General features: G+C 45.6%; 1 protein-coding gene across 1 annotated transcript in view; it reads left to right on the top strand.

Moving 5' to 3' along the window:
- SRCIN1 (SRC kinase signaling inhibitor 1) overlaps positions 1-13,942 on the top strand; it is a 922,972-nt gene that overhangs the window by 878,952 nt on the left and 30,078 nt on the right. Inside the window, exon 19 of the mRNA XM_086924314.1 lies at positions 10,436-11,905. Within this exon, the coding sequence (XP_086780440.1) occupies positions 10,436-11,905 (1,470 nt within the window). The remainder of the gene's footprint in view (positions 1-10,435; positions 11,906-13,942) is intronic.

Raw genomic sequence — 13,942 nt, 5'->3', positions numbered from 1 at the left:
ATCTGAGAAGGCCGACTCCTCCGGAGCGCCTTCAGGCACCACTGGGTCAAAGGAGGGCACATCAGGTTCCGCCCCAATGTCTCCAGCCTCTTCTCCGGTGAGATCTCATGGTTCCGATTTCGGATCAGAGCTAGTTGTGCCAATGCAACCTTTTCCGGTGTCGTTACCGACGACGATACTCCCGGCGCCAGTCCTGTTCTTATTCCCAGTGACTGAGTCAGAACAGCATTATTCGACACAGATTCCGGTGCCGACAGAACCCAGTGGCTCTAGGTCATTGCCTGAGCGTTTTGTGGACCACACAGGCATTGAGAAAGTCAGAGAGGTCACTGGACCCTTTAGAACACCAGTTGTACACCCCTAGTGAGACTTTTGACTTGAATGAGAAACTAGGAGAGGCCAGTGGACTGGACCCCTCTCTAGATACTGGAATGCTCTCTTCACCTACCTTGGCAATGGAGGAGGGAGTGTCTTATGCAATGGTGGTGAAGAGGGCAGCAGAGATTCTTGACCTTGAACTTCTCTCTTTGGTAGCCAAGGCTAACCGCTTGACTGACGTGCTTCAGCCTGGGGCTTCCTCATCCAAACCCCTAATGCCCTAAATGAAGCACTGACTGATGTCCTTCTATGGAACTTGGTCCTAGCCTAGCACAGGGGCTCCTGAAAACAGGACAATTGCCCACCGCCATCACCCGGCCCCTGGTGATGCTTGTTTCCTCAGGCAACACCCCACCCCTGAGAGCATGGTAGTGCAAGCCTCGACTTCCCATGGCGTGTTCCCTGCCGCTCCCTGAACAGGAAATCCAAGTGGCTGGACACAATTGGGTAGATGTTTTCTACTGCTGGCCCGGCATTGTGGTCGGTGAGCACCACATGCCTTTTGGGCCATTACTCCCAGACTTTCTGGGAAATGCTGCTGCAGGTCCTGGAGGAGGCTCAGGTCATCCTCTCCACAGCAGTGAAAGATGGGAGAGAGGCAGCAATGGTCACCGTTAAGTGTGATCTGGATATGATTGACTCGGTAGGCCAAGCGGTTTCATCAACGTGGCCTTACGGAGCCATGCCTGGCTGAGAACATCTGACTTTTCAGAGGATGGCCAGGCTTTCTCATGGACATGCTCCTTGTTGGGAGTTGTCTCTTTGGAGAGAAGGCAGACTCCGCTCTGGAGTGCTTTAGGGATTTGGGGGCTATGCTAAGTCCTTGGACGTCTCAGTGACACCTTGCCCCAGTCTGCATTTTGCCCCACTTGTGGCTTCGGAAGGGGCATGCCACCACCCCAACGATATCCCGGCCCCCTTCCTGCGCAGGCTTCACAAGTTGTCTGAGGACATGGTGCATTCTGATCCCATGGGAATGTTAGCCAGAAGTCATCTGCCACCAACACCTTGGCAGTTGCAGCCTCTAAGTTCTCCTAGTTTGGTTCTGCAAGACCATGGGTGTCCATTTGGAGGAAGAATCCAACTTCATCCCCTCCACTGGAAGTCCATAACATCGGACAAATGTCTTGCAGATCATTCAGAGGGGTTATTACCTCCCTTTATAATCTACCCCCGCCCCTTAACCGCAATCTTAAGAACAGCTGGTGGAGATCTTGGTCTGAGAGGAAGTTACAGCTCTCCTGCCCAAGGGGGCTACAGAAAGGGTTCCAATATCAGAAATAGGCAGTCTTTGTTATTCCTGCTACTTTCTGATACCCAAAAAGAACAAGGGTCTCTGAACCGTCAATCTCTTCCTCAGAAAGGAGAAATTCAGGATTCTCACTTTGGCTCGGGTCTTGTCTGCCCTAGACCAAGAAGACTTGTTGGAAGCGCTGGACTTGCAGCATGCCTATTTTTACATACCATGCCTGCCTGTCTACAGGCGTTGCCTGCGGTTCAAGGTATGCCACAAGCACTTTCAGTTCATCTTGCTACCCTTTAGCTTTACCAGCACCCCTCGGGTGTTCGCTAAGGGGATGGCGATGGTCGCAGCTCATCTGCGTAGGTTAGGGTTTTCAGTTTTCCCCTACTTCGAAGACTGGCTGGTGAAGGCGGCCCCGCCGCAGACTGTCGTCTCCCACCTCCAGGCTTTGGCGGACCATCCTCATTTACTAGGGTTCACTATCAACGGGCCGAAGTTACACCTGACTCCTTTTCAGACGCTTCCTTTCATCGAGGCTGTTCTGGACACAACGCAGTTTCAGGCTTATGCTCCTGAGCAGCGAGTCCAGGATATTCAAGTTATGATACCTATGTTTCAGCCTCTGTCTTAGATTTTGGTGAGAATAACTCTGAGGCTACTGATCCTCATGGCCTCCTGTATCCTGTTGGTAAATCATGTCATATAGCATTTCCAGTGGGCATACTACATTTCCAGTGGGCTCAGCATCAGGGGAATTCTCCGACATGGTCCTGATCTCAGATGAAACTGCAATTAGTCTGCAGTGGTGGCTTACAAACTGCAATTGAGTCAAAGGCAGACTCCTCTCCCTCCCCCAACCAGACTTAACGGTAGTGGCAGATACGTCACTCCTGCGATGGGGTGACCATCTGAGAGAGGTGGAGATCCAAGAACTCCGGTCTCCAGAGGAATCCGGACTCCACATCAACCTGCTGGATCTCAGGGTGATCTGACTAGCATTGAAAGCATTTCTGCCCTTTGTCAAGGGGAAGTTAATGCAAGTGTTCACGGGCAACACTGCCACCATGTGGTACTGCAACAAGCAGGGCAGGCTGGGGTTGTGTACCCTTTGTCAAGAGGCCCTGTGTCTCTGGACATGTTTGGAACAACAGGGCCTAACCCTAGTGGGTTCATCACCTGGCAGGTTCTCTGAATGCTAGGGCAGACAAACTCAGAAGTCCATGCCTAGTGGATCACGAGTGGTGCCTCCATTCGGAGGTATTCAATTCAGAGTAGGGAAAAGCTACAAGGGATATACTCCGGCTCATGCTGACTTTGATGATTTATCTTCCCAAAGCGCTGTCTGAATATTGTTAAGCAATAAATTGGCGTATCTGAGAAGGCCGACTCCTCCGGAGCGCCTTCAGGCACCACTGGGTCAAAGGAGGGCACATCAGGTTCCGCCCCAATGTCTCCAGCCTCTTCTCCGGTGAGATCTCATGGTTCCGATTTCGGATCAGAGCTAGTTGTGCCAATGCAACCTTTTCCGGTGTCGTTACCGACGACGATACTCCCGGCGCCAGTCCTGTTCTTATTCCCAGTGACTGAGTCAGAACAGCATTATTCGACACAGATTCCGGTGCCGACAGAACCCAGTGGCTCTAGGTCATTGCCTGAGCGTTTTGTGGACCACACAGGCATTGAGAAAGTCAGAGAGGTCACTGGACCCTTTAGAACACCAGTTGTACACCCCTAGTGAGACTTTTGACTTGAATGAGAAACTAGGAGAGGCCAGTGGACTGGACCCCTCTCTAGATACTGGAATGCTCTCTTCACCTACCTTGGCAATGGAGGAGGGAGTGTCTTATGCAATGGTGGTGAAGAGGGCAGCAGAGATTCTTGACCTTGAACTTCTTGGTAGCCAAGGCTAACCGCTTGACTGACGTGCTTCAGCCTGGGGCTTCCTCATCCAAACCCCTAATGCCCTAAATGAAGCACTGACTGATGTCCTTCTATGGAACTTGGTCCTAGCCTAGCACAGGGGCTCCTGAAAACAGGACAATTGCCCACCGCCATCACCCGGCCCCTGGTGATGCTTGTTTCCTCAGGCAACACCCCACCCCTGAGAGCATGGTAGTGCAAGCCTCGACTTCCCATGGCGTGTTCCCTGCCGCTCCCTGAACAGGAAATCCAAGTGGCTGGACACAATTGGGTAGATGTTTTCTACTGCTGGCCCGGCATTGTGGTCGGTGAGCACCACATGCCTTTTGGGCCATTACTCCCAGACTTTCTGGGAAATGCTGCTGCAGGTCCTGGAGGAGGCTCAGGTCATCCTCTCCACAGCAGTGAAAGATGGGAGAGAGGCAGCAATGGTCACCGTTAAGTGTGATCTGGATATGATTGACTCGGTAGGCCAAGCGGTTTCATCAACGTGGCCTTACGGAGCCATGCCTGGCTGAGAACATCTGACTTTTCAGAGGATGGCCAGGCTTTCTCATGGACATGCTCCTTGTTGGGAGTTGTCTCTTTGGAGAGAAGGCAGACTCCGCTCTGGAGTGCTTTAGGGATTTGGGGGCTATGCTAAGTCCTTGGACGTCTCAGTGACACCTTGCCCCAGTCTGCATTTTGCCCCACTTGTGGCTTCGGAAGGGGCATGCCACCACCCCAACGATATCCCGGCCCCCTTCCTGCGCAGGCTTCACAAGTTGTCTGAGGACATGGTGCATTCTGATCCCATGGGAATGTTAGCCAGAAGTCATCTGCCACCAACACCTTGGCAGTTGCAGCCTCTAAGTTCTCCTAGTTTGGTTCTGCAAGACCATGGGTGTCCATTTGGAGGAAGAATCCAACTTCATCCCCTCCACTGGAAGTCCATAACATCGGACAAATGTCTTGCAGATCATTCAGAGGGGTTATTACCTCCCTTTATAATCTACCCCCGCCCCTTAACCGCAATCTTAAGAACAGCTGGTGGAGATCTTGGTCTGAGAGGAAGTTACAGCTCTCCTGCCCAAGGGGGCTACAGAAAGGGTTCCAATATCAGAAATAGGCAGTCTTTGTTATTCCTGCTACTTTCTGATACCCAAAAAGAACAAGGGTCTCTGAACCGTCAATCTCTTCCTCAGAAAGGAGAAATTCAGGATTCTCACTTTGGCTCGGGTCTTGTCTGCCCTAGACCAAGAAGACTTGTTGGAAGCGCTGGACTTGCAGCATGCCTATTTTTACATACCATGCCTGCCTGTCTACAGGCGTTGCCTGCGGTTCAAGGTATGCCACAAGCACTTTCAGTTCATCTTGCTACCCTTTAGCTTTACCAGCACCCCTCGGGTGTTCGTTAAGGGGATGGCGATGGTCGCAGCTCATCTGCGTAGGTTAGGGTTTTCAGTTTTCCCCTACTTCGAAGACTGGCTGGTGAAGGCGGCCCCGCCGCAGACTGTCGTCTCCCACCTCCAGGCTTTGGCGGACCATCCTCATTTACTAGGGTTCACTATCAACGGGCCGAAGTTACACCTGACTCCTTTTCAGACGCTTCCTTTCATCGAGGCTGTTCTGGACACAGCGCAGTTTCAGGCTTATGCTCCTGAGCAGCGAGTCCAGGATATTCAAGTTATGATACCTATGTTTCAGCCTCTGTCTTAGATTTTGGTGAGAATAACTCTGAGGCTACTGATCCTCATGGCCTCCTGTATCCTGTTGGTAAATCATGTCATATAGCATTTCCAGTGGGCATACTACATTTCCAGTGGGCTCAGCATCAGGGGAATTCTCCGACATGGTCCTGATCTCAGATGAAACTGCAATTAGTCTGCAGTGGTGGCTTACAAACTGCAATTGAGTCAAAGGCAGACTCCTCTCCCTCCCCCAACCAGACTTAACGGTAGTGGCAGATACGTCACTCCTGCGATGGGGTGACCATCTGGGAGAGGTGGAGATCCAAGAACTCCGGTCTCCAGAGGAATCCGGACTCCACATCAACCTGCTGGATCTCAGGGTGATCTGACTAGCATTGAAAGCATTTCTGCCCTTTGTCAAGGGGAAGTTAATGCAAGTGTTCACGGGCAACACTGCCACCATGTGGTACTGCAACAAGCAGGGCAGGCTGGGGTTGTGTACCCTTTGTCAAGAGGCCCTGTGTCTCTGGACATGGTTGGAACAACAGGGCCTAACCCTAGTGGGTTCATCACCTGGCAGGTTCTCTGAATGCTAGGGCAGACAAACTCAGAAGTCCATGCCTAGTGGATCACGAGTGGTGCCTCCATTCGGAGGTATTCAATTCAGAGTAGGGAAAAGCTACAAGGGATATACTCCGGCTCATGCTGACTTTGATGATTTATCTTCCCAAAGCGCTGTCTGAATATTGTTAAGCAATAAATTGGCGATACTTGAGGTTTCATTTACTGGACCAACCGATTATATCTCAGACGCCCTGATATAAGATACCCATTTCAGCATACACACGTGCGGTATCGTAGTCCTATCATTGTTCCTCTGGCCTAATTACTTCTTGCCACACTGCAAAGGGGCAACCATTGTGCATAAATAATAGCCCTGATGGTCTTATAGACAACAGCACTCAAGACCAAAACGTCGACCAAAGCATCATCTCCTAAGCTAAACATCGCTTCAAGAGTATACCTTTGTCCATGAAATGACTTTGTGACACTGTTCTAAAGAAAGGAGTTGATGAATTGTTATGTACTGATTTGTTGACCCACGCATACATCTGTTCATAACTTGCTTTGCTCATATATATTTATTTATTTGTTTTTGATTCCCCATGAAATAATCTTTTGATCAAATCAATATAAATACCTTTTCAGATATAATTCTTTTTCCGTGTGCTTCTTGTTTCCTCTTGTCTCTGACATTGAGTGTTTTCCCCATTGAAAATAATTGTTACCCTATGGATATATTCTAGTTAGATTCTTTTGAACTAACTTTATTGACTGATGCCATCAAATTAATTTAACTCAGTAAACAAACTAAATCCCTTGTAGCTTTTCCCTACTCTGAATTGTTCACTGCCCATACCTACAAGGGTCAATTGGGTTACCCATTATCTATTTACGTCCATTCGGAGGTGGCACAAGGAATGGGAGATCCTTGGTTGGGTCTTTTCACCTCTGAAGAGAACATGCAATCTCAGCAGTATTGCACGTTGGAGATTCTAAGGTGGCTATTGCTCAGAGATGCATTTTGTCTTGAGTGGAACTCAACCCTCCTGTATGCTTTTCCACCCATACCACTTCTGCCCAAAGTTCTCAAGAAGATCAAGATTGACCGAGCCCAAGTCATTCTTTTGGCTCCGCAATGGGATCGGAGAGTTTGGTATCCAAGTGTCTTCAAATGAGCATCCATCATCCGATCAGGCTGCCCCTATGGGGGAATCTTCTGTCGCAGCAGCAGGGAAGGGTGTTTCACCCGTACCTTTCAACTCTCTGCCTCCTTGCGTGGAGATTGAGCGGCAACAGTTGGTAGCTTTTGACCTTCCTCCCGAAGTCTGTAAAGTTACATTGGCAGCCAGGCGCACTCCACCAAGGCGGTATACACCGGTCGTTGGCAAAAATGTGTAAAAATTGTACTGCTAAGTATATTGACCCTCTCTTTCTGGTATTCTTCTCTACATTCTTGCCCTTGTCAAACAAGGCTCTGCTCTGGGCACTCTCAAGGGTTCTCTCTCTGCTCTGTCCGCTTTCCTGAAATCTGCTTGACTAATCCTCTTTATTTAAGTCCCTTATTGTACATAGATTTCTGAAATGGCTTGAATGTGTTTCCCCCTTTGCCCTTCATAATGCCTCAGTGGGATCTGAACCTGGTTCTCACTTATCGCATGTGTGCTCCCTTTGAACCGCTTATTATTTGTCTCCTCAGGCTGCTTGCCATCAAGACAGCTTTTCTAGTGGCAGTAACATCTGCCAGGTGGGTGGGTGAGTGAGCTGCAGGCTGTTATACAACTCTCCCTAACTTACAGTATTCCCACCTAAGATGGTAACCCCATTCCATTTGAGAGAACCTGTCACCCGGCCCCCGGATAATGCTCCTCAACATCCCTCTAAAGAGGAGGAGCGACTCCGTCGGGACCCAAAAAGAGCATAGTCGTTCTACCTAGATCTCACAAAAGTGTTCCGGGTGGACGACCAACTCTTTGTGGGCTATGTAGGAGCTAAAAAAGGCTGGGCAGATGAGAAACGGACCATTTCGCGCGGGGTATTTCTCTCCATCAAGGTCTGCTGTGCCCTGGCTAAAAAGCAGCCTCCTGAGAGCTGCAAGCCTATTCCACCAGCGGAAAAGCTGCAACCACTGCATTAGCGTGTGGTGTTCCAGTCCTAGACATCTGTAAGACAGCAACATGCACGTCCCTGCGCATGTATGTCAAACACTACTGCCTGTCGGGTCTTCAGGGATGGGAATTTTCACCTGTTCTGTCTTGCAGACCTTCCTAGTGTAATCAATTTGTATGCAGCCCACCACCAGGATGGTATGGCTTTGGTATCTAATCAACGGTAAGGAATCTGCAGGTAGAAGTCTCTATCAGATGTACAAGTTACTTACCTTCAGTAACGCATTATCTAGTAGAGACAATATGTAGCTGCAGATTCCTTACAAACCCACCCACGCCTCCACGCTCTTCGGGCACTTTCGAGGGCCAGGGTTGTTTCCCTTTCAGGGCCCTAGTTTGGACACACACTAGTCAGTTTACTTCACGACTCTGCAGTTCTGGTGTGGAAAGTCGTGGAAATAAACTGACATCTTCGCCCCTTGGAGTGCCTATATAGGTGACTGCGATGTCACTTCCGGCGCCAATAATGCCACCAGTACCCAAACAAAGTCACCCGACGGCGTGCTAGGGCATTGCTCACACAAAATGTTCCAGATCCAGTCTGATGCCTGGGAAATTCTAAGGTAAGGAATCTGCAGCTAGATATTGTCTTTACCAGATAATGCGTTACCGAAGGTAAGTAACTTGTTGTTAAGGCCTACACAAGTAAACTCACGATATGGAAGAGAATATATAATATGAAGGGCAACACATTCCTTTGGAAACGCAGTTGAATTTCCATAGAAGATCAGAGACAGTTAGTCCACAGGCAGTGCTGTGTAACATGAGTAAGTAAGGGGATATTATTCCACAATTGTTTTTTTTTAAATTGCAAGTACTGCTTCGTGCGTCATAAACTCATAATTTAAACATGAATATGTGAGAGATCCAGTGCTGGAAAAGATAATTTATTTGCAACTATATTTCTCAAGTTTTCGTATCTTTCACACATTCATGAGTAACCCTAAGTCCTCCCCTTATTATGAGGCTCTTACTTAATTTTCCTTGGTTGCCTACAGAAAGCTGAGTGGCGCTAAAAGCGTCTCCACTTCAGCACTTGTGACATTTAATAAGGAACATTAAATTATTATTTGTTAACAATGTTGTTTTAAAATGTATTGCCATGGATTCCCAACCTAACGACAGGGAGAAATTCATGCACATTGTACCAGAGCTGGAGGACTCTAGTTCTAAGTAAGTGCCATGTTTTTAATATACGTGTCTAGATTTGTAGACTAAAGATGGGACTTTTTTTTCCAGAAGATCATGTAGCTTATCATATTATTTGTTTATTCCACACTCTTCCATCCAATAAATGTTATCAGTATCTCTACGGAAACTTTTAAAGATAATGTATCTTTAGAGAGGAAAGTATCCATTGGAAGGAAAAGTTTATGTACCTTCGGTACCGTTGGTTAGGTATGATACCAAAATATAATCTTCAGAATATTGTCTTACATAAATATGAGACAGAAGTTTTCCCCATTGGAATTAACAATAGAACATCTACACCCAATGGGATAATATTTTTATAAACAGAACAGCATTTAGGAAACAATAATTATGTTAGAAGATATTTCTGTATATTGCATTCTGACTTCATTGGTTCAGATTTATATGTAGTTTCTTTTAACGCCTGCCCACCTTCTCTCTCTGCCCTCAAATCTTCAGATTCACGTTGGGCCCATTACATTCTGAGAACTAAAGGAGTCTGGAAGGAAGGGAGCATTCATTTACTGGAAGCCATTCAATTTAGTCACAGTGACTATTTTAAATGTACTATTCCACTGACAGAAATTTATGAAAGAGCTATAAGGAGTCAGTGAGCAGTTTATTCACACATAGTTGCAGTGTCACTGATTGTTCACCGTGTGTTCAAGTAACTCAACTCACTGGAATCACTTTAGTTTTAAAGGGCAACTCATCAGTGTCCAATGCACTCTGTTCTTGCTTGCTAATTTATTTAACCAATCATGTTCCACCTCCAACAATAAAGTTCTCTTCTATAATGTGCAGCAAAAAAGGTATCTAATATAAATTCAGGATTGCATTTTTATACCTGCTATCAAAACACCTCTGTAGTATAAGTACATCATGAGGCAGTTAGGCATGTAAATATATTAATCCCTAATCCCTACCTGGCACCAAGTTTGTTATTCAACCTGGTATTTCAAAGTTTGTGCAATCATCATTGATGGAGAACCAATGTTACAGGTATGCAATGTTTCCATTTTCTGTAAGATTGCAACTGTTCTTTCTGAAATTTAATAATATCTTATCTGGGATACTCTGTGAGCTCCTGATAGATTCGGCACGAGTATATCTCAGGTTTATAGCCTCAGTTTTCTAAGATGTACTGCCTACTAAAAATTATCCTATCACATCTCTCCGTTTAAAATTATTTGGATTCCGAAGTTCATCTTACACATTGACAGCATAATTCATTATAGATTTTAGAAGTTAAACATTCAGTCTCCAGTTCTACTAATGCCTGTTTTTTATTATTTTTTGCTTAGGATTTGGATTCCTTACAATCTCAGCACAGAGGAACGTTTTGTCTCCCTCAGATTGTGTTAACTGAATGTGTTTCCGACCAGGTATCACCCAGTGAGCCAGACATTGAGTTAATCAGTGGTCAAGGCAGCCTTGTCTGCGTACAAAAGCCAGAGCAAAAAGGTCCGAAGGAAGAAATGTCTGCCAACCCACGTTCAGGTTCTGAGCTAAAAAATATCACATCCCAAAGTAAAAACTCTCAACAGTTGTACCTTGAGTCAAAAAACATAGGTAGTTATGAAAATGAGATATGTTTTCATTATGACATGCATGGATCATCACCCCTACCCAGCCTCTGCAAGGAGTCATCAACAGACAGAGAATGTCATCCCTCAGTTCAGTATATGGCGGAATCTGAGCAGAATGTTGATGGTTTATCAATACAAAATAAGGTTGACAGCCCCATCAGTGGCATTGTAGCATTCATCATCACAATGACCATGATTCAGGCACTGTCAAGGAAGGAGGTTCAGGAGTTAAGAACAGAAGAGCAAAATGTTTCCATTTTAAACATTGATCTAACGCGGGGGCTGGATAGCGCTGAAATTAGAAGTCAAGAACTTCTTGTGCATTTGGACAACAAACCCCTCCTGCTTATTTTTGAAGAACCCCTGGAGCTCACTATTGCCAACAAAGTTCTGTTATCTGTCCTCGAAGTGGATCAAGAATGTAGGCCATCAGCAGAGTTTCATAGCGAGGTGGATGGTCGACTTTCTGAAACCCATATTGTGAACATGAAAGAGGACCATTCTGCTTGTGCAAACGTAGATGGTGGTTATTTGAAACCAACAAGAGGGGATGGTCTAGAAGACATTGCTGGGTCTCCAAACCACAAACAGCCAGTGCCAAAACCAAGAACATTTCAAGGAAAAGACCCAAAGATCTTTGTGCCTAAGCCATGCAGATTACGGGTCTCAAAAGTATTGTACAACACTTTATCACAAGCTATCCAGTCCGAAGTAGTCTCCTCCAGGAAGATGATAAATGTCCTCACTGAACAAGATAAGCTTTTGCAGAAAAATGAAACCTACAAATTGACTCTCGCAGAGGAGGTTAAAGAGGTATTCTCAGAACTGAGGACAACATCTGAACCCTGCACAACAGCAGCTAGTAGTCAACTAGGCACCACATATAAAAGGCTTGATAGTCTTGAAGATACTATCCGGGCCCTTGAACTCACACTTAGTGAAATAAGTGAATACCACTTGCCTGACTATGTATCTTCTCTCAAGTATCAAGGCACTCAGCTGGTGGGCACATTGACCCCTGACGTTGGAGATTCAGAGGCTCAGAATGTGTCTGAAAACAGAAGGGTGTCGAGCAAGCTTCTTCCTCTGAAGACCCAACAAGAGATCTTCAACAGCTCGAAGATGATGTCTTCTGTAAAGACAAAGCCACCGCTTCTACCCAAGCCTAATATCTCTGCTTGCCAGGTGTTTTTCCACTCTTACCTTTTCCTGTCCTTTAACTCTCACCTACAACTCCACTTTTTTCTCTCAGAGAATTCTTCTCCTTAGATCCAGGTTTAAATTATTTATTCAGTCAGTCCAGTTGTAACTGAGTATCCTCTTTGTAAAGTTCACTGCACTTCCTCTTTAATAAGAGCATTGATGCTGTGTATCATGGTGAAACACCCATTGGCTGTTTTATTCCTTGCTTTTATTGTATATGTTTTGCCAGCATGAGATCCTCACCTGATTCTGATGCTTTAAAATCCTTCCCTGCGGAAATGGAATTATAGAACAATTTTCTTAATCTTCTATTTTAGAATCCTTAATTCTTTCCAAATAATAGCTTACTTCATTGTACCATAGCTACACGACACTGCCCTATTATCTGGAAGTCTCATAACTCCTGTAAATGATGAGGTTCTGAAATGCAGTTCACAGGGTTTTCATTGTGATGCATTGCGCAACAACGTATTATGTGCAGAGACACTCTTTGGAAAGGAAGTGTGCCTAGATTACATAAATCTTGCAAATACTTGCAGAGAGCTCTTTGTTCAGAGTCAGCATCAATGTGAACACAACATGAAATCGTCCAAATATTTGATATTTATTTTGTGAACTATTTGTTATTCTCTAGCCTTTCATCAGATCCTAAACAATGCTGTGGACAAGAGCATATAAAAGCAGAACAAGGAACATTGATACACATTGGCCAGGGCCTCACAGCAGGTTTGTTTGCTACTGGAAATTAAAGGTCTCCAGTGTAGATCTGAGATCTGAAGGCTTTGTTTGACATAATCTTAAAGTCTCCATTTCAAACAATGGGCCATCTTTTCCCACCCATCTCTGCTCCGGTAGTTTCTCCGATGCGGATGGAGGAAGTCTCTGTCATAGCAGCACCAGGATGGCAACCATGACTCTCTTAGCATACAGTGGACATGCTTTCTCTTGTCTTTCTTGCTCTTGTATATCAAACTGTACTTTAATAAACATTTCTTAGTCTGTCAACTCCTTAAAAGTGTCTAGTGCCTATTGTTCCTCTGGTCTTTATTCTTCATTTAATCTTTCATATCTCAAATGGAGGGTGAGGAGAATTGTGTTTGTTTTCCTGCTGTAGCGTTGCTGTTTTTTATTTTCCAGTGGATCAGTGAGCTGTAAACTTGCTTGAGTCAGAATTGTAATTCACTAGTAAGTTAAATCTGCTGGTTTAACCAAAGAATTGGGTGTATTGTTAATGGTGAAAGTTGCACTGTTTTCGTAAAAATCCCCATATGTGAAGCCATCCGTACTTCAGAAATCTGCTTCTTCGGGTGGCTAAAAAGCCTTAGGCTAGTATAGATGCTACAAAAGGTCCCTATGCAGTTGATAATTTAAAAGCATGTAAACAGATACCTTGGAGGCACCTATGCTTATATAAAAAGATATCTTAGATGCTTATTGCATATACTTCAAAGCCATCCATGATGAAGATTAAGGTTTAGACTACCTAGTTTAAAATAGATTTTCTGAGTCTCTTAACTTCAAAAAGCATCCACAAAAGAGAAGATCCCGTCCCATGATTAACCCCTTCCAAGCTGATGACGAGCTGGGCTCGTCATGGTGTAGCCTCCTCGTACACTGATGACGAGCCCAGCTCGTCATAAAACAATGAAATATAGCAAATCCCAGCACAGGAGGGGAATTGCCTTAGCAGCCATGGGGTTAATTAGATGTTCAAAAACATGGTTACATTCATTCAAATGTTTCAAAGATCCCTTCCCATAACTATGCTATAGACCCCCACCCAAAATAGGGTGTAGCTAAAAGCCATTCCACACAATCGACTCTTCCTACAGGCCACCACCTACAACCATATCTTCCTAAAGGCTACCACCACCTGCAATTTGGTGGTTCGGAAAACTGCTACTCACAATGAAATGACCCTAAAGAGCTCCACCCACAATCTGATTTCCTTTAAAGCCCATACCATGTATGTCTAAATGCTCCAACGCACAATTCAGAGTCCCAAAGGCCACCACCCAC

The sequence above is a fragment of the Lissotriton vulgaris genome, chromosome 5 (genome assembly GCF_964263255.1).
Source record: "Lissotriton vulgaris chromosome 5, aLisVul1.2, whole genome shotgun sequence".
In the NCBI taxonomy this organism is placed as follows: domain Eukaryota; kingdom Metazoa; phylum Chordata; class Amphibia; order Caudata; family Salamandridae; genus Lissotriton; species Lissotriton vulgaris.
Note: the sequence above shows the minus strand (reverse complement) of the source record. Positions and strands in the feature narration are given on the sequence as shown.